The following is a 21,211-nucleotide window of genomic DNA, read 5'->3' on the forward strand; positions in this document are numbered from 1 at the left end:
TCTTTTTGGCTCTTCGTTTCTTTCGTTTACTTATCTTGATATAATTAAACTCTAGCAAGCTTGGAATTTTAATGCAAAGAGTGAAGAGTGTACTAGTGGGCTTTCTATGTCGTCAACGACCAATGAACCGAGGAAATCTGGTGAAATTCAAAAATAATCAGATTTTCAAGTGGTAATTAAAAAATAGTCACAATTTTAAAAGTAATCGAAATTTAGCTATTTTTCATGTAAAGATAAATCTGGACGAAAACACTGTTCAAAATTCGAAAAACATTCCAGCATAATATACTGGAGTTCGAATTTTTTACATGTGAACTTCCAGCATATTATACTGGACCAACATATTATGCTGGAACTTCAGTATATTATGATGGAGTTCCAGTATAAATACATTGGAACTCCATCATAATAAATCGGAGTTCCAGCATAATATGCTGGTCCAGTATAATATGCTGGAAGTTCATACACAGGTGCTCCAATCTCCAGTATATTATACTGGAACTTTCTGTGTTACAGCAAAATAGTGGTTATTTACAAACACTGGCTATTTTTCAATTACCAGTCCGAAAACAGGCTATCCCGTGCTATTTTTACGAGAAAATCCAAGATATGTGGAGGATACTACTAACATAGTATTAATTATAATGATTAGGCAAAATCATCTACCTTAAGGAAGTGCCTTTTCTCGATGAAAGTTATGGGCAATGGCGGAAGCAGAATTTTCAATACGGGATTCAAAAAATAAAAATAAAAAATATATGAAGAAGTTAAAAGAATTAAACATCTAATAAATGTATATAAAAAACATTTGACTTTATATACACAGTATAATTTTCTAATGAAGGGGTTCGGCTGAATCCCTTCTGTCCACCTAGCTCCGCCCTAGTTACAACAAGTGGAGTATGCAGTATGAAAGGCCTCGTTTTAGTTAATTAGGAAAATGTAATATTATTGAGTTATCTTCACCTTATACGTCGATCCCACCCTATTCCATCTTGATGTCGTCCAAAACTTCCTCATATAAGATTTAAAAATCAGTTATTTTAATATCAGAGTTTTTTCATAAGGTTGGACAGGGGGAAAAAAGACACAAAATGGTAACAAGTTAGCAAATGATAATCAGAAATAATGCTTTACTCTTTTTTTTTAAAGATGATGAAAGCTTTGGTGTGTCTGTGGTATGGCATAAATTCATCTCCCAGAAAATGTTATCCTGAACAAAACCATTTTCCATTGCGTGATTTCAATGAATTATTGAAATCTTTTCTCAAATAAAAATATTTTTCACTAGAAAGATGAACATGGCTTCCGTTGCTTATGGGTATAATACATCTACACTTTTCTTTACAAACATCTTAAATCCTTATGTCTCACTTGTTTCAAGCCGCACTTAAATATTATCTTCACCATTTAGTAATAAATTATATCACCAAACTACTCTCATACCCTACCGTGATCCACCTCCTATTATTACCATATATGTCACTTACTTTTATACGAATCATGCATTTTGACAATAATCTAAAGCTTATTTCCAAGATGATGCATTTTTCACAGATATATTTTCCAACACACGTTTTTCATCACAACTTTTGAGAAAACAATAACACCTATTCACCTCAGTGTATAACATCCAACTAGAAGAGCCCAAGTAGCTCCAAAGTAAAAAAGCTTAATGTACGTTAAGGTGTAGACAAACAAACTTCATGTGTTACAAGCTGAAAAGAGGCATTAACACATGCAAAATCCATAGTATCATACTAAAAGTCTTGCCTAAAACAATTTGGAGTACAAATCTTGCGTTATGAGAGACTCCAGTAGCGAATAAATGTTGGGTTGAAAGTTCCACCAACAATCCATTTACTCCTCACACCAGAAGTTCATAAATGGGTTCAACGACCACCAGTTAGTTTGAACCTTTTATCACACATGCATCTTTCTCTATAATAATTGAATTTTTTGTGATTAATTAATACTCCTATTTCCTTTTTAAAACTTCAAAATTTAAAAGTATAATATGCTTTCATTTGTGAAGAGGAACCAATCAAAAATAAAGGTTGAGATGAAGTTGAAGTCCCATTTAATTTAGGTATCTTAGATATTGGATCCTTAGCTCAAGCTTGCATCTCATATCCAAATCCCCCTGGATTACCGTACAAACTACTACGAGGAGTATTAAATAAAGGTTTTTTTGATTTAATATTTTGCACGCTCTTTGCTTTTAATTAGCTGATCTCAGAAGCAAAGCTTAATGACTGGATTTACGGCTGTTAGGGAAGCAACATTTGGAGGAAGAGAGTCCGTATAATTGCAATTAATCCAAAAACAGGTTAAAATTAATCGGATATAGCTATATGATTAATGTTGGGAAGTTGCACCTAAGCAAAGCCTCCTGGTAGTACAGAAGATTTTGAAGATACAAAATTATTTCTAGCAAGCTGGGATCAAGGAAGAAGACTGAAAAGGCATAACATTTTCTAATAAGAAGAAGATGTAGGGATGACTTTCCAAGAGTGCAGTGGAGTGGTCTGCAACAACCTTGGATCTTCATCTTGAGACTTGCAGCCCTTGGTAGATAACCCACCAGGGAGAGGTTGTCGATAATCAAGTATGTCCTATGTGTGCTTCTCAGTTCTCTGACAGAAAGTGTCTCCCACCTCCTTTTCCAATGTTATTATATCTACACTAGTGTGGAATAAGCCTTTTGCATTGCAAAGAATTGCTAGAACAGCTATGACTTGGCCAGATGAACTGACATGCGCTGAAGTTAATGCCCAAGGAAGATGTTCAGGTGCTATCTCAATAGAATGATCTTGGCTGCACGTGTTCATTAATCTCTGGATTGAGAAAAATCAGTCTTTTAGGCTAAACAAGCCGATCCCAAGAGCATTGTTATACAGGAAGTATTCTATGGAGGAGCAGACTTGCTAAGGAGCGAGAAACTGAATTTTTTATCCAGTTTAGTGTAGTCTATTTTTTGTTAGTAGTAAGGTAGAGTTGATGTTCGGTCATTTGTGGCGTCCTGTAGTGTGCTCTGCTCGTCTGCATGTATTTTGTTGACTGTATATAATACCTTTGGTAATAAAATCTTTTATTTACCAAAAAATATACTCCCTCTGTTTCAATTTATGTGAACTCATTTCCTTTTTAGTCCGTGCCAAAAAGAATGACTTATTTCCTTATTTGAAAACAATTTACATTTGTGCAATGATTTATAGCCACACAAAATATATGTCTCATTTTACACCACAAGTTCAAAAGTTTCTTTCTTTTCTTAAACTCCGTGCACAATCAAATGGGTTCACATAAATTGACACGGAGAGAGTATATATTACCGGATAGAGAAACATTAACTTTGAAGAGTTGCATGAATTCAAATTCTTGAAATTTCTAAAATTTGTAAGTGTAAGAGTATCCGGTAATATATACTCTACAGAAGTACAAATAGCACCTACTGTTCTCCATAAATTGCCCAAACAATTTTCTGAAATTTCTAAAATTTGTAAGAGTATATATGTAAGTGTCTAAAACATCTAAAATGGAAAGAATCCCATAAAAATTTTAGGACTAAGAAAAAAGATAATGGTAATCTACAGAAGTACAAATAGCACCTACTGTTCTCCATAAATTGCCCAAACAATTTTCTCTAGTGCCAAAACAAACAACTAATCTAGTCAAGCCTTGGAGGAGAAACTGTCTAGAATGCTCTGTACGATTTCTACAAGTCAACCTAAAGCGGAAAGTATTTCAATGGTACCAGAGTGATAATTGCGATTGGTTCAAGTAAAAACACAATGAAAACGGCTGTGTTTACCAATCCAGATGTTCTGAATGTAATGTTTTCCCCAAATGTTTGAAAACATCACCGTACAAAATGAGAATTTAATCCCTTCTCAGTGAGAACAAACTAAAACCAAATCCTCAATAAATATGAGCGAAAACCTGTGTAATAATCACATGTAAAGTCCTTCTGGCACTCCCTCTTTCTTCTTGAACATGACCTTATCTTTCGCCTTCTTGAAATCTGCATGAGTCACCTGTAGAGAACAGAAGAATTCTGTCAACATCGATTGCAAAAGGAAAACTACTATTGGCTAAAGTTTTACTGCCAAGACAGCATATTTTTGCCACCATCGACATGAACAGGATCAGCCACTCAGGAAGTTTCACATTATATAATTCCAAGTATACTTTGTTCTTGCCCCGTTGTAAAGAAAACTAATAGTTCATCTGACTATAGGTAGAAATTGTATGTTCCGATTATAGGTAGAAACTGTATGGTCCGCATCTATTTTACTTATTCAGACACATTGCTAACGTTAAGCCCCACATTCCAAGTTTCGAGAATTAAATTCTTCAACAAATCCAAAATTTCTCAAGAACCCAAGTTAAAGAATCAAGTATAAGTGTATAACATGCTTCCTCATTAAACTAAATTCATAACAGTCAACCCCGCACATGAAAGAAGACATGGACTTGCTCAATTTCCACAGTTCAGCATTTGGGTGCAAATAAAGGCAAATTTAATTTTCCATTTTGAGGTCTTACCTTCATACGCCGTTCTCTTAGAGCGAGCAATCCAGCTTCAGTACATATTGCCTTGATATCGGCTCCAGAAAACTCATCCTTGGTCATAACAAATTCTTCTAGGTTGACATCATCAGCCAAAGTCATCCTTGCTGTGTGTATCTGAATATCCCAAAATAAGATTTTTACGGTCAGCAAAGAGGCGGCAAACCAAGATGCATCACTAAATAATTTTTGCTAACATCATGACAACAGACCTGGAAAATCCGCCTCCTTGTTTTAATATCAGGAAGAGGGAACTCAATCTTCCTGTCTATTCTGCCAGGTCGCAGCAGGGCAGGATCAAGACTTTCGATTTTATTTGTAGCAAGAATCACCTTAACATCTCCTCTGGAATCAAAACCATCTAGCTGGTTCAACAATTCTAACATAGTCCTCTGAATCTCACGTTCACCACCAGAGTGTGCATCATACCTGCAGATGAAGACATTAATTAGCAGAAATCCACAACATTCCAATCTTTATGTTACTGATGCCAGAATCAAACCTCTTGGTACCAACTGCATCAATCTCATCAATGAAGACAATAGAAGGTGAGAGATCATCAGCAACTCTGAAGAGCTCCCTGACCAATTTAGGCCCATCTCCCAAGTATTTCTGAATCAGTTCACTTCCGACAACACGCAAGAAAGTTGCTGAAGTGGAGTTTGCTACTGCCTGAACAAATATAATTAACATAGCTCAGATTTTATCGCTTGTCTGCTGACAGAGACATTAGTATTGACAGCAAATAATTAACACTCGACAAAGATCATAATACCTCTGATTATTGTTTAGGCATTCAAATGTGGTCCGAAATAAGTGTTATTAAGGAAACCAAGAATGCATTAACTATTATTCCAAATTACCCTTGCTCCGGTAGATGATCTAGAAAGTCCGAAAAGAGAGAATGGTTAATTTGAAGTGACATAAAGGGTACCTTTGTCAAACCCCTAAAATTTAATGCTATTATATGGTTTTCTTCATGGGCACGCCAAAACCTTAAACGACATTTAAAACTGACAGGAAGTAGTAACTGCTAGCACTTGTTACACGAACACAAATAGATAGCATGACATCTGGACGTACTACTGGCAGCCAGACCCGGAAAACATATCCAACAAACCATTCTTTCCCAAAATTCAAAGATATAGCGTGGCATTTCAAACAGGCTAATGGCAACCAAACTAGAAAAATGCATCCAACAAAACAAGATTTTCCTCAAAGCTCAAAGAGGAATTGCCACGCCACAGCTCTAGAAATGAACTTTGCAAATACCATAATAGTAGATACTGCATGGTGAATTTCAAGTAACTCTACATGCCATGACATGTGCAAATCTTATCCAAATAGAGAATACAACTAAACTCGTCCCAAACAATCTTCTCATTAGCAGATGAATCTATTTCGGAAAAAATCCGTTGACTTTGTTCATATGTATTTTGTTATTAACTTGACCCTTTAGCAAATCACCAACTTTCTATCTGATAACACTTTTCATGTCATTTATCATAATTTCCTTTTCTTCACAAAGCTTAATGGCTTCAACGAAACCCAGCTTGACATTTGGAGGTCGTATCTGGGGAATATACTTGGACAGAAAGAGTAAATCGTTCTTTTGAATTTTCAAAGAACAGGAAAATATTTGCTAACATACAAAAGTCTTCAATTTAGTCACCCTCTGTCTTTCTTCAATCACATTAGAGTCCTCCCACTCCAACCAAGGGAGATCAAAGTGGAAGCTTAAAGAAAGTATTTTTAAATCCATTATACACAAGGGAAATTTCACAAACCTTTGCAAGCAAGGTTTTGCCAGTCCCAGGCTCTCCATAGAGAATGACCCCTTTAGGAGGTTTTATACCAATGTCTTCATATAGCTCAGGGTGAGTCAACGGAAGCTCAACAGCTTCTTTGATCTCCTGAATCTGAGCATCCAATCCACCAATATCAGCATAGGATTCCAAAGGAGCTTTCTCAACCTTCATGACAGACACCATCGGATCAACATCGTCTTGTAGAAGACCAACAACTGATAGAACCTGAACGAGAGAGAGCATACATAAGTCAAGAGATCCACCCTCAAATTTACACAATTTTTCTAAAAAAAATAGAGGAAGAAGAGGAAGATATTTTCTGAGAAATTACTGCTAGAAAGAAGAGAAATCATAGGCACTTTTTCTGGAAAAAAAATAAAGGAAGAAGAGGGAGAGATTTGCTGAGAAGTTACTGCTAGAAAGAAGACATAAAATGTTTGATGACGCATGGAATTAAGAAAATGGGAGCATTAATTTCGAGACTCATTAACCCATGAGACATCGTGAATCAATTAGCCACAGGAATTATTCCAACAACCAAGGCATTTCCAACTAAACAAAAAAAAAAAAGAACTGATAGTCATATTGGAAGCTTTTTATTACTTCTCAAGTACTGTCAGAAAGCATCAAAATCTGAGTAATAGAAATTGTTAATTCAAGACTTCAACAACAACAACAACAAACCCAGTATGTTCCCACCAGGTGGGGTCTGGGGAGGGTAGTCTGTACACAGACCATACCCCTACCCTAAAAGGTAGAGAGGCTGTTTCCAATAGACCCTCGGATCATGAAGGGTAATAAGAAAAAAAATGTTAATTCAACGGTATATCACAAACTCCAGATATTTTCAGTTTTTTCGTAACATGCTATAATGTCAATTCAAAAGGATATTAGATTCTGGATTGTCAGTTCTTGTGGCATAGGATGTTTAAATGGTAATTTGTCTGGACCATACATTAAAAACAATGGAGAGGTTGATCCTCCGAAGCAGAAAAGCAAATCAAAGCAATCATATCGCACTTTCTTCAAACACTTTGAAAGTAGCTAAAATGATAGCTGCCTGACCTTATAATTCAATGGCACTTTAAGTAGGTTCTCATGAACACAACCTAACCTAGAAAGCTTCTGGAACTAATAGAGCATATCTGCTGCATTAATAAGGTAAACTTGGGAGTTGGGGTGGGGTGTTTGGGAGCGGGGAGAAAGAGAGAACAAATGGGTTTAGAAGAGGAAAGGTTAAATACGTCTTGCTACAGCACTAGAAAATCTAATTAAATAGAACAATATTGTCAGAACCACTGCAAAATTCTACAGAAGATCTACAAGCGTACAACAATCAAAAATACAGAGAAACTTTGAAACTGTTAAACTAAAGCCTAATATCCCTAAGAAATTGAGTGGCTCCATTGGCAAATATGTGAATCTGGTTTCCACTAAATGAAGAACACATTATAATAACAAGAAATAAGGATCTTCGCAGCAGCAACAACAACAATCCCAGTGTAATCCCACAACAGAGAAACTTTGAAACTGTTAAACTAAAGCCTAATATCCCTAAGAAATTGAGTGGCTCCATTGGCAAATATGTGAATCTGGTTTCCACTAAATGAAGAACACATTATAATAACAAGAAATAAGGATCTTCGCAGCAGCAACAACAACAATCCCAGTGTAATCCCACAAGTGGGGTCTGGGGAGGGTAGTGTATACACAAACCAGTGTTATCAAAGGCGAAAAGCGCAAAAAAGCTCTAAGGTCCATCGCGGCTTTAAGTGCAAAGCACAAATAAAGCGTGAGCTTTCACGAAGAAAGGTGCAAATGGAGAAAAAATACAAATATGTATATGTAATCCAAGACTAATAAGTTATAAGCATGAATAACAAATATATGGACAAAGTAATTGAAAAAATATTACGACAAAATGAACTATCAATTGTTTAGTGTCGCCTCTTCAAAATTATACTCATTGGCAAGGAAAAGTATGTCTTAGAGCCTTCATGGTGATACTGAAGTGAGGCGACGCGCTCAACATGTTTTGCGCCTCGTTTCAGGGCTTAAGCGTGCCTTTGACAACACTGACGCAGACTTTGTCCCTTCCTTGTGAAGATAGAGAGGTTGTTGTCGAGAGAACCTCGGCACAGAAAAAGCATAGTCACAATTCTCAAAAATATTATGTAGAACATATAAAGGCAGAACGACCAAAGAGTGCCCATCAAACTATTAACTAGCTGCATGCTGGGGATAAAACACCACTTAAAGGTTACAATGGAAAAAAACACCCCTTAACAAGTTAATCACTCCACCCAACAACAAATACACCTCAGTCCTAGACAAGTTGGGTCGGTTATATTAATCCTCGTCGACCATTTTTCTTCATTAAGTTCATCTCAGGCTAACATTATTGAAAATAAAAATAAAAACCACTAGAAGTTCTCTAAATTTTCTATTGGCATGAAAATCACTCCAACCAACCAGTCTGAAAACCCTGAATCAGCCATGTTTAAATCCTGATGAAACTTTCAAGAATGTAAGTGTTCAATGCTCCTCGCTATAGGATATATTTTTGGAGTTAAATGCACTAAACCCGTACACTCTCAATTCATAAATGGTAGAATCACAACTAAACAATATTAACAAGCACTACCAATAATTACTCACAGACCTAAAATTCTGTGATTCCAAACACTAAATTCTGGAATTGATTCAAGCACATTCAGCTTTTGCTCCACCGCCAAGTCCAAATCCAAGTCTTAACTTACTAAAAGCTCAAATGCCAAATGTTACCAATTACCTAGTTAGGGGTATAACTAAATTGCACTCGAACTTACAAACTGTCATGTCTCACTTCACAATCCCTAATTCGTCGATTTCCATAGCAACATATAACCCTAGGTCGACTATTCCAAATCCTAAATAGGCAACGGCCAACGAAATGCCACAATAAATTAAAAATAACATAGTCAAATACCTTATTATGCATCAGAATAGCACAACCAGGTTCCAATTGGTCCTTATCCACAAAGGACAAGATCCCAACATAATACTCCGGCCCAACTGAAGACGAAACTATGGCATGATTCTCATCAATAAGCTCCTCTAAATTGCCCACGCTCATCGGCGAACCACGTAGATCATCAACCTTAGATCTATCCTCTTCAGTTTTCTCTTCCTGAGGTTTTAATCGTTCCTGATTGGCCACGAATTCTTCTTCCATTAACAGGTAATCTTTGATCCTCTCGAGCTTTAGGAGCCGAAGCTTGCACTTTGTCAGCGGTGTAACGGTTGGTAACCGAGCTGCAGCTTCGGAACCCTTCTGTTTGCGCTGCTTACGGCCGACTCGAGCCGGTGGAGCAGCCGGCTCGAACTTTTTCTCCTTCTTGTCTCCGTCGTTCTTCCGATCTCCGGGCAGTTGCCGGTTAAGTCCACCGGGTGTTCCTTGTCCCATTGAGCTGTAACTGTAAAGAAAGGGGGGAGAAGGGCTTCAGAAATGGTTTTGGGAGTTTTGAGATTGTCTTCTTTTACAAGAAACAAGAAATATACCATCGGAGCATAACAACTTGAGAGACGGGTATAAATATGGGAATCAATGGGCCGGACTGGCCCATCAATATTTGGGTCCGGGTTAGGGGCGGTGATTTGCAGTTGTATCCCTATATTTGTGCCACCTTTTAACATGTACCCTATTTTTTAAAATTATTGATTTAGTAGTCATCTCACAAAAAATCCGTAATAATATGACAATTACACCTCTAACAAAAAATATATAACGATCTCCTCCTCTCATCTCACCAACTTTATAAAAAAATCAGAAATTTGTCCAAATTCATCTTCAGAATCACACTTGCATGAAGTTGTTTCACCTTGAATCTAAAACTTTATGCTAATATAGCATGAAGCTCTTTAATGTTGAAGCTAAAACTTCATGCTAATATAGCCTGAAGTTGTTTCACATTAAAACTAAAATTTCATGCTAATGCATGCTGAAGTTATTTATCCTGCAGTCTATAGTTTTGTCATGAATTTTATCCGAAACTTCAGCCAAAATATGCTGAAGTTATTTAGTTCATTTGCTAAAATTTCAGACTAAACATGCTGAAGTTATTTAGTTCATTTGCTAAAACTCCAGACTAAACATGCTTAAGTTATTTAGTTCATTTGCTAAAATTTCAGACTAAACATGCTTAAGTTTTTTAGTTCATTTGCTAAAACTTCAGACTAAACATGCTTAAGTTTTTGTCTTGTAGTATGTAATTTTCTAATGAGTTTTTGCTAATGCATGCTGAAGTTATTTAGTTCATTTGCTAAAATTTCAGACAAAATATGCTGAAGTTATTTAGTTTATTTGCTAAAACTTCAGACAAAACATGCTGAAGATATTTAGTTCATTTGCTAAAATTTCAGACTAAACATGCTTAAGTTTTTGTATTGCAGTATGTAATTTTCTAAAGAATTTTTGCTAATGCATGCTGAAGTTATTTAGTTCATTTGTTAAAATTTCATACCAAAACATGCTGAAGTTTTGTAACGCAATCTACAGTTTTGTCCTGAGTTTTATCCGAAATTTCAGTCTAAACAAGCTGAAATTTTTTAGTTTGTTTGCTAAAACTTCCTTTGGAGTAGGGTTAAGGTCTGTGTATACACTACCCTCCCCAGACCCCATTAGTGAGATTTTACTGGGTTGTTGTTGTTGTTATTGTTGTTGTTGTTGTTGTTGTTGCTAAAACTTCAGCCTATTTAGGCTGAATTTTTGTCTTGCAGTTTGTCAATAGTCTTTTATTAAAGAAGGGCAAAATCATCTTTTTAAAATGCTTTTAACCAAAAAAAAATGGGTACGGATGCAAATGGAAAAATAAAACGGGTATAAGTTAAAAAAGGGCGACTAAATAGGGCGCCCCATACAATTTTTACGTTAGGGATTCTGCTGACCGGTGCCTTTGGTAGGAGACAGGCCTAGGCAAGTTAAAAGGTAAATATTTGGAAAAATGACCCTCTATAGCCATTTCCAAAATAATAGCGGAAAAATATATATTTTTTGTATATAGATATATTCTATATGTTATAAATTTTATACACTTTTTCGACTATCGAATGTAAATAGTTTCTGATGTGGGCTAAAAGTAAAAAAGGACTTTACATAACTATCACAGTTTAAAAGAAATATAATAAATTCTTAGCATGAAACTCAGTATTACAGTTGTGGCAAGAAAATATTTATATTTGTATTAAACAGTTCCATTAGAATAGGAATATTAACTATTAATCCCTAAAAATAAGAATATTGGATGGAAAGTCAATAATTCTTTGTACGAAAATCATGCCCTTTTTTTCTCTTTATCTATTAGCTTTCCTTTTTTTTCTTCATCTTTCCTTCTTTACCTTTTGGGATTTCCTTCTTAATTTTGTTTTCTGCCGAAGCCAGTATATCTTCTAAATTTGTTCCATTAGTTTTCTTTTGAATTGTCTTTCTTAAGTTTTTCTCTTCATTCTTTCTTCCTTTCATAATATAAAGATCTTACTTCGATAATAATATACGTTAATATATACAAAACGTATATATAAAAAATATACGTTGAATTAACAAATATAAAATATACAAAAAATATACATAAGAAATACATCTTCAATTAAGATGACACTTGACATATGAAATATACATAAAAATAATATCTTAAATTTAATTAAGATAGCACTAAACATATAAATATACATAAAAAATACATCCTGAATTAAAATGTCACTTGACATATAAAATATATTTAAAATATACATTAAAAATACATCTTAAAATAAGATGGCACTTCACAAATAAATATACAAAAATATATACATAAAAATATATTTTGAATTAAAGTGATACTTGATATACAAAGTATAAAAGACGTATAAATCAATACATCTTGAATTTAGTTGGCATGCACATATGCATCAGATTTTCGAAAATGGAGTTAAGAAGATAAATGTTGGAAAGAGAGAATAGAAATGGGAAAAAAGTACTTTTCGTGATTAGTGCAGTCAGTTAACTTATTAAATATTGAGCTTAATTTTTATAATATGCTAATAATAAAAACAAAAAGTGCTCTTTATGGAATAAACAAGAAATGATTCTATTTTTTTAGATAATAGTTAAAAAAGGATCAAGCGTGTAAAAAATAATTGACATCCAATTTTGGGTAACTTTAAAAGCAGCTTTTTGTTCTTTTTCGTTGCTGTTTTTTTCTTCTATGTATTCATGTCACATTTATCCAGGAGCTTCGTTGTTGCTTTCTTCTTCTCTGGATTTATGTCTCATGTATCTAGGAGCCGTTTGGTTTCTTCTTCTTTTTCTTAGTTGTATAATACCATTGTAGGTTGTGCTTAGTATTTACCCGCAAAATGATACAGTTAAATTTGTTACGTGATTTATAGACAAGCGAATTAATTTAATCCAAAAATGATAAAGAGATAAGATTAAAATCGAGATTTAACTATTGAAATTGAAGAAGATGACAAGCCTGGCTCTGAACCCAACGTCTCCGAGAGCACAAATAGAAATAATGACAAAGTGAAAGAAAGTTGTTAATTCCATAGCAAAATAGTAAAATATAGCCTTTTTATATAGAATATTTTCTTCTCCCTACAATGGTTGTTGATCCCACTATTTATAGCACTACCTCATGAATCAAGATCCTAAGATCAAGCCCCTCTTAAATGAGAATAAAAAGGGTCATTGATGAATATACAACAACGGGCCTTGAATGCAAATATTCTCTGTAACGATGGCTCCTTTAATGTTAGCAAATATTCCTTCATTGAATGCTTTTCTGATGGCAAATCCTTGAACTTCTATCGCTGACCGCGTTCTATTCGGAACTTATCCAGTACCGGTCACACATTTTGCACTCAGCGTTGGTCGTTTCCTGACTCGTCCTTTGCCTACCTTCGATTCCACATGTTACTTCACCATTTGATCACATGTTATCGGCCAAATTTACCCCCATACAAATAGTCCCCCTACTTTCTGGTGACATAACTTAATATTACCGGGAAGTAGGTGAAGATTTCTTTCTTGGCGGGAAAGTTCCTGAACAGTTTCTGACGCTTGAAAGGACGCACATCTTCTCGCATTTAATACCCCGAACACGTGTTGCCCCGTGATTTAGCAAATATTTTTCCTGGGTTTTCGAGGTAATCATGACCACGATTTTTGCCATCTATAGCTTCTCTGTTATTCGTCATTTTTACTTCTTCAGTTTAACAACTTTCATAAGTCTTTCTTCTTCTCCGCATTTTCTTAGAAACCTTTCACAACCTTCAATTTTTCGCAGCAAGAATTTTACTAACCTTTTGTTACCATGGCTTCTTACACTGCTTTTTTCGAAAGTATTGGTCTTCTCTTCGGGGGAGGCCCGAAGAAAACAAGGACAAGGAGGTCGATATTGACTCTGATCCTCCCACTATTAGCACCATCATACCATATCATCTCAGCACCGCGAACGACCTTCAAGAGAAGGCTCCTTCTGTATCTTCTCGGACTTGGCCAGTTAGCAGGTATCTCTCCTCCATTCGCCCTTCTAGTATCCCAACCGTGAAGGAGGACTGCAACTGTCCAGACATTGAAATCCTCGCCCAGACATGATAGAGCGAGTTACCTACTCCAAGGATGGGTTTGCGTATGTTTATACGTATCCATTCACCTTGGGTCCGGTCTCTTTGGGGTCGAGTGAAGGACTCTACCCAATAATTTTGAAATTCTCCCACCGGTATCAGGTCTTCTTGGCACAAAGTGGGCCCATTTATATGGCGAATGGTGGCCTGCCTTCGCCAGTTGTGCACAAAGACCGTGAAAACCCTAACTCTTGCATACATAATGAACTTTTACTCTCATAAGGTTTCCATGGGGGAGTATTAAACCTTAGTTAGCATGGTCACCATGCTCTCCTCACCAGCGTAGACGATGACAATGATCGTGGGTGGATGGAACGATTCGTCGTCATTGCTACCAGGGACATCATCCCGACTACAACTCCAACTTTTCCCGAGTGGTGGAACTGCTTTCGTAAGTTTTCGATCATTTATTTCCTTTCTCCGTGAAAACATCATTTTCGGTTTTGCTAATTTTCTATTTTCTTCGTTTCAGCAACCGAAATGTGTTCAAGGCCTGGACCAATAGGTTCAGAAAATTCTAAACATCACAACTCCAGAATCCTGGCGGTGGAAGGAGATGTCCCCCAAATACGGGTGGAAGGCCAAAAATCATGGTAAACCAAATCCTTCCTTTCTTTTATCCTTGTACGAACACAAGAAATTTCATGAATAAATTTCTAACTCCAATTTTTGCTTATACAAGGCTTTTGAGGGGCTCTGTCATCTTCTCCGAGGTCAACACCTTAGATGATCCCTGGGAGGTCACGAGGGTGTTGGAAAATTCCCTTGCCCGGAATAGAACTTGTGGATCTGCCCGAGCCTCCGGTGAGGGTGCCTCCTCTCGGAGTCCCCAGCCCGAGAGAAAGAAACCAAAGAAAAGACGTTCTTCCTCGGCTAGAACTTAAGAGAAGAGGGCAAAGAAGATGCCATCCGAGCCGGCCATAGTAGTCCTCGTCGATGAAGGGGAAGCCAATGATGAAGAGGCTCCCCTTCAAAGGAGAAAAGGACCTTCATCAGCTCAACCAAATGCTCAGTCGGGAGAGCTTCAAAACCCGGCGTCAGATGAGGTTGAGGCCCTTTGGAGTGAAATGGGCTTGGTCGAGAATGTTGATTCTTACTTCCTGGCCCCAATCTTTGTCTCTGGTCCAAGGAGTTTAGAACTCGAGCCTCTTCTCCCCCCAAACACTGAGGAAATAACAAACAACACTCCCTTTGTAACAGTCGTTTCTTCTTATTCCACACTGATGGCTTCTCGCCCATCGACACCAGTTGCTCCTTTGCCACCAACACCAATTATTTCTCTGCCACTGGCATCATCTGATCGAGAAAGGGGTGTTTCTCCTCCTGGGTCTCCCGACCACGGGAACTTGGGGCACGATTATTCAACCCCTTCCCTAGATCCTCGAGGGAGGAGAAGTGCCACTCTTTTGGTTTTGAAAGATTATCATCTTTATCCAAGCCGGTGGAGCGTGCGAATGATCTGAAGTCGCTGGCTTCGGAGAAAGATTGGAAGAAAATGATCTCCCTTTCTAGGGCTTGATAAACAATGGCATGCATAGTGGTACACAAGTATCCTTCCGGTTTCCCTCTATCTCGTTTTTTATATGTATATGCTGCAATGCTAGATTTAATTCTAATCTCTTCTTTCTAGGCCAACCTCCTTGTTTTTTAGGGCCTACAAAGATTGATCCTTGATAAATAAGGGCTTGCTTCCAAGCGGGATCAACTTTTGGCTGAGAAAAACCAGCTTGTTGTGCACCTCCCGATGCTGGAGGCAAAAGCTGTAGAGATGAACGGGCTTGAGGCTCGGTTGCAGCAGAGCGAACAAGATAAGGGCCCACAACCAAGAAGCTACTCAATTACATGAAAAGCTTCAAGAGTCTAAGGCTAAGTAGGTCAAACTTCACGATGCTACCATCGCCGTTGTCGAGCGCAAGTTTGCCTTCGAGCAGCAAATCAATAACTTGAAGGCTAGCTTATGCTCCAAAACCGAGAAGGCCAATGTTGCCGAGGAGTAGAGGGCCCGATTGGAAGAGTGGCTTAAGAGGGCCATGGACCAAAACTGGCTTCACTCAACTGCAAATATTGAGCTCGACGCTTGCCTCCATGCCGTGAAGTCCGAAAGGGAATAGCTCCAGGCCAAAATCGATAAACTTCAGGCCAAACTCTAAGATCAAGAGGATTCCCTCGTCTTTGAGAAGACTTATGCCATATATCATATGAAGAGGAAGACCCTGGAGGAGGACAAAGTGGGCATCACCAACATAGACGATTGTATTACCTAGGCCGGGGAACTGGAGTTATCTGCTCGTGCCAATCTTCCTGCTCGACCCACTGCAACTGACTCCCCGAGTACTGGTTTTAACTACTCGGGAACCTAAGGGGATATTAAAGAAGATGAACGCCCCGAACCGGTAGTAGATCTGCCTTCCTCTACTGAGGGAAACATAGATCCCTCTCTCCCTTTGGGTTCTGGCGACAATGATGTATAGTTTTCTTTTTTTCTTTCCCCCCTTTTTTATCTTGTAATTATACCAAACTTTTCATCGAGTTTGGCACTTGATAAATAAAGAATTTTTTGCTTCAATATTGTGCAAAAATACTCCTTTTATATTTACTAGATTAAAGCTTTATGTATATATTTTCATCCGATAACTTTTGATTTCGGGCATAAACGCTTTCGGAATCTACCCTTTACTATGAGGGTTTCCTAAGAGAGGGCCTTTATGTTTACAGTGCTCTTGAAGAGGACATCTCATATTCATTCTAACACAAGAATTTGAAGTTTTTGTTAACTTTCAAATGATAAAATTAGCTCATAATTTGGACAAGTGTCCCCGATTTTCGTGGCACTCTTGGTGCCGTATCAGATATTATCCCCCCCCCCAGTGTTCGCATGCGAAGCATGCAAATTTGAACTCTAGAAGTCTGGCACCCGGATTGCTGCTTCACCGGTAGAAACAACTTGTGAATGATTAAATAATTCTTTTTTATTAATGGAAGGCAAAGCTTTCCATCAAACCAAAGATTATTTAACCATCCACATAGCGGTTTACCATCGATGTGAAAATTTTAGTGCCTCGACATTTAAAAGTCTTGCCTTTGCCGATGACGCTCCCTTTTTAGTATGCTTTACGTCGCTGCCTCATTAAAAACCTTGCTAGAAAAATCCAATTAGGACAAAAACTGATCGATGGGAAAATAGTGCAACACATACTTTCAGTATTGGTAGGATCCATCAGCAATATACCTTTTGAGGTGAGTCACGTTCCAATTGCTGGGTAATTTGACTCCATCTTGATGTTCCAACTCATACGACCCTTTACCGGTGATAGCTGAAACCCGATAAGGGCCTTCCCATATTGGTCCCAGCTTCTCGGCATTGACTTCTCGAGTGCTCTGAGTCACCTTTCTCACAACCAAGTCCCCTACCTTGAAGTAACGGAGATTGGCCCTGCGATTATAAATATCTTTCCATCCTTTGCTTTTGAGCCACCATCCTCACGTACGCCAAGTCCTTGTATTCATCGAGCGAGTCCAGCCTCACCAGCAATGCTTCATTGTTTGCATCTTCATTTGTTCCGAAAAATCTTAAAGTCGGTTCCCCTACTTCCACCGGTATCAAAGCTTCCGCACCATACATGAGAGAGAGAGAGAGAGGTGTTTCTCCCGTGCTCAACTTCGCTGTTGTCCGATATGCCCATAGCACTCCCGGTAGCTCATCGGGCCACTTGCCCTTAGCATCTTCTAACCCCTTTTTAAGACTCTGAAAAATTACCTTGTTGGTTGATTCTGCCTATCCGTTAGCACTTGGATGGTACGATGAAGATGTAATTCTCTTAATTTTCTATCCTTCCAAAATATTTGTGACCTTTGAACCTATGATTTGCGGCCCGTTGTCACAAGCAGTTTTCTTCGGTATTCCAAATCAGTAGATTATGTGGTTCCATAAGAAGTCGACCACTTCGCGCTCACCAATCTTTTGGTAAGGACCTGCTTCAACCCATATAGTGAAGTAATCAGTAAAAACTAAAAGAAACCTTACTTTTTCGGGGCCCGGTGGCAAAGGACCAACTATGTCGATCCCCCACTTCATGAATGGCCCCAGAGACAGTACCGAATGCAAATGTTCTGCTAGTTGGTGCATCAACTATGCATGTCATTGGCATTTATCACATTTTAGAACGAATGCCTTTGCGTTCTGCTCCATCCGCGGCCAGTAATAACCTGCCCTGATCAACTTTAGAACCAACAAATCTGTACCTGAGTGATTCCCGCAAACTACTTTGTGGACTTCCCTCATCACGTAATTTGCCTCTGGGCCCCCCAGACACCGGGCCAATGGTCCTTGGTATGAGCTTCTGTATAACTGCCCATCTTTGAGGCAGTATTGAGCTTCTTTGGTCCGCAGTGCTCGGGGCACCTTCGGATCTTCGGGTAATTGATAAGTGAGAATTTTGACTACTTATTAACGCCTTTTAGCTTTTGTTTTAGTCTAAAAGTATTGAATTGTGTTTCCGAAATAAATAAAATGTGTAAAATTGCAGGAATATTGAAAGTTGGACTCCCGAGATAAAATCCGACTCAAAAAGGAGTAATCTAAGCAAAAAGCAATAAAGGGCACAGAAGCATGCAATGTGTGATCCGCAGAAATCCATCTGCGGCCGCAACCAAAGAAGGAAAAGTCAGCAGGCATTTGTGAAAATTATGGATCGCACATGAATTGTGCGGCCGCAAGAGCTGGGCTAGAATCCAAGATCAGAGAGTGTGCAAATTTCCAAGTCCCAGGCCTCTGAGAATTGCAGACCGCACAAGAATTGTGATGCCGCAGAAGAAGTGCCTTGCGGCCTCAGACATAATTGTGCAGACCATAGAAGATTGGCTTGCGATCGCAGACATAATTGTGCGGACCGCAAAAGCTCACCTCGCGGACGCAGTTCAGAAATGTGCGGCCCCAAAACACCACTTCCTACCAAGATGAAGAAATCTGTAGATCGCACATGGAATTGTGTGGCCGCAGAACGTCCCGAGTAGCATTTTTGTCCGAGATTTTCAGACTTATACAAATAAAAAAGTTTCACGAAATTAGGTTAAGTTTTGACATTAGCAATTACTGTAGCCATTTTTCTTTGCCTCTTTTGGAAGTTTACTATATTTTGGTGTATTTTACAATAGATTTTATCATTTTAAGCTTACATTATGAGTTTAACTAGTTTTTCTTCTTCTTTTTCTTTAAACCCAAGCATGAGTAGCTAGATTTTTACTAGGGTTGTAACCCAACCCTAGTGTGTAAACCTTATGGGTATCTAATTTAGTGCTTGTTTATGATTAGGTGTTTAATATTTATCCTAGTTCATGCTTTAATTTGTGAAATTAATGGTTGCAAACATTAGCTCATACCTATTTGACTTAGTCTCTACTTGAGAAAGAGATACCTAGTGTAGGAAAACTTAGCTAACAAGGAATTGGGTCAATCAAGTTGATTAATCTAATTAAAGAGTTCAACCTAGAGATAGTAATAACCTGACTTGAGCTTTTATCAATTGTTTTGTGTGATACCCATTTGGTCTTGAGAAAGCCAAATTGGGCAAAACTACTCTCTGACCGATAGATATTGAGTGGGTAATTGAAAGTTGATAGCTATAACACACCCCGATCAACAAAACAAGCATTAAGGTCTTTATCCCATTAGGCAAACACCTAGATAATGGCCACAACCCTAGGCTTTTTATCAATTTAAAAAACCTAAAAACAATTATCCTAGTCTTCTTTCTTTATTTATGCAATCTTTAGTGTAAAATTAGAAATAGCATACAAACCTTTTTGTGGAAGAGCAAATCAAGATAATTCAATCACGCGTATTAGAATATATACCCCTAACTCCCATCTTAGCTCCCTATGGATTCGATCCTGACTCTTAGTTGGGTTACTATAATTGCAAACGACCGTTTCATACCTCTTTAGAGGTGTGCATTTGGACGCGATCAATTTTTGGAGCCATTGTCGGGGGAGTAAAAAACGGTGTTAACTATATATTTGGGTGTGTTTTTGGAATATCTTATTTTCCTTCCATATGTTACTAATTTGTTTGAGAAATCGTAGGTACAACCATGACGAACAATGAGCTCGGAAATATTGATTTGGGGGATGTGGATATTGAGGATGACCAAGTGGATGAGGTTCCTCTTGAACCTCAAGCCAATATAAGAGACAGAGTGCCTCATGACAATGTGCCCGTCCCACCCCCACCTCCACCACGAGCGGCTTCACACTGGGTATTACCCAATGAAGGACATGCAAGTGCAATAGTCCCTCCCCGTATTAGGGCGGGCAACTTTCAAATCACCAACGTGATGCTCACTTTGCTAGAGCAACGAGGTTTCTTCACCGGTGGTCCAAGTCAAAATACATACAAACATTTGAAGGGGTTTATGGATACGTGTTGGGGGAGCAAGCAAACAAATATCTCCGAGGATGCTTCGAGGCTAAGGCTTTTTCCCTTCTCTCTACAGGAGAAAGCTTTAGATTGGTTGGAACGTTTGCTGAACCATTCCATTCACACTTGGGATGAATTGGCGGAAAAGTTTATTTCAAAGTTCTTCACTCCGGAGCACATGGCTACACTTCGGGATAAGATTATAACATTCAAGCAAGAGCCTAATGAACCACTACACGAGATATGGGAGCGATATAGAACAATGGTCAAGGAATATCCCAACAACGATATGACGCAAAACATGATTCAACAAACCTTCTATCGTGGGATTAACACGACCAACCAATGTGTGGTGAATCAACTTGCCGGTGGAAATTTTATGACTACGCCTTATGCGGAGGAGTGTGAGATTTTAGATGAAATGGCGGAAATATCATCGGCGTGTCATTCCCGGGCTAATGTTCCACAAGGTGATTCCAACGTGATCCACCTTCACAAAGAGTTGCATGACCATGGGCAAGCCATAGCCGAATTGACTACCACCATGAATCAACTATCAAAGTCTCAACTTCAACAAGTGCAACATCCTAAGAAAGTCAATGCCATGGAGGGAGTGAACATGATGGTGAACAAAAGAAGGACCAAGGGTCCGCAAGTGCAACATCGAGTGGAGAATTATGCGCAAGAAGATAGCGGGTTTGATCAAGACAATTCTTACAATGAACAAGAGGAGGAGGTGCAATATGTGAACAAATTTCAAGGGCAACGAAAC

At 38.1% G+C, this 21,211-nt stretch overlaps 1 protein-coding gene across 1 annotated transcript; it reads right to left on the reverse strand.

Annotated features, from left to right (window-relative positions):
• Window positions 1–3,774: 3,774 nt before the first annotated feature.
• Window positions 3,775–9,926, reverse strand: LOC107760308 (26S proteasome regulatory subunit 4 homolog A-like). The gene is made up of 6 exons (XM_016578342.2): window positions 9,349–9,926; window positions 6,360–6,605; window positions 5,075–5,244; window positions 4,785–5,001; window positions 4,549–4,689; window positions 3,775–4,037 (listed from the first exon to the last, which is right to left on the reverse strand). Exons 1-6 carry the CDS (start codon window positions 9,823–9,825, stop codon window positions 3,954–3,956), a joined length of 1,335 nt encoding a protein of 444 aa, XP_016433828.1. The 5' UTR covers window positions 9,826–9,926; the 3' UTR covers window positions 3,775–3,953.
• Window positions 9,927–21,211: the final 11,285 nt, after the last annotated feature.

Source organism: Nicotiana tabacum, chromosome 19 (assembly GCF_000715075.1).
Source record: "Nicotiana tabacum cultivar K326 chromosome 19, ASM71507v2, whole genome shotgun sequence".
NCBI lineage: Eukaryota > Viridiplantae > Streptophyta > Magnoliopsida > Solanales > Solanaceae > Nicotiana > Nicotiana tabacum.

Bases quoted from the DNA above. Each gene is read 5' to 3' on its own strand.
- LOC107760308 (XM_016578342.2), bottom strand. From the start codon at position 9,825: ATGGGACAAGGAACACCCGGTGGACTTAACCGGCAACTGCCCGGAGAT. The intron at 5,002-5,074 runs GTTTGATTCTGG...CTTCATCTGCAG, and splicing joins GATGCAGTTGGTACCAAGAG to GTATGATGCACACTCTGGTG. The intron at 4,038-4,548 runs GTAAGACCTCAA...TGTTCTCTACAG, and splicing joins TAAGAGAACGGCGTATGAAG to GTGACTCATGCAGATTTCAA.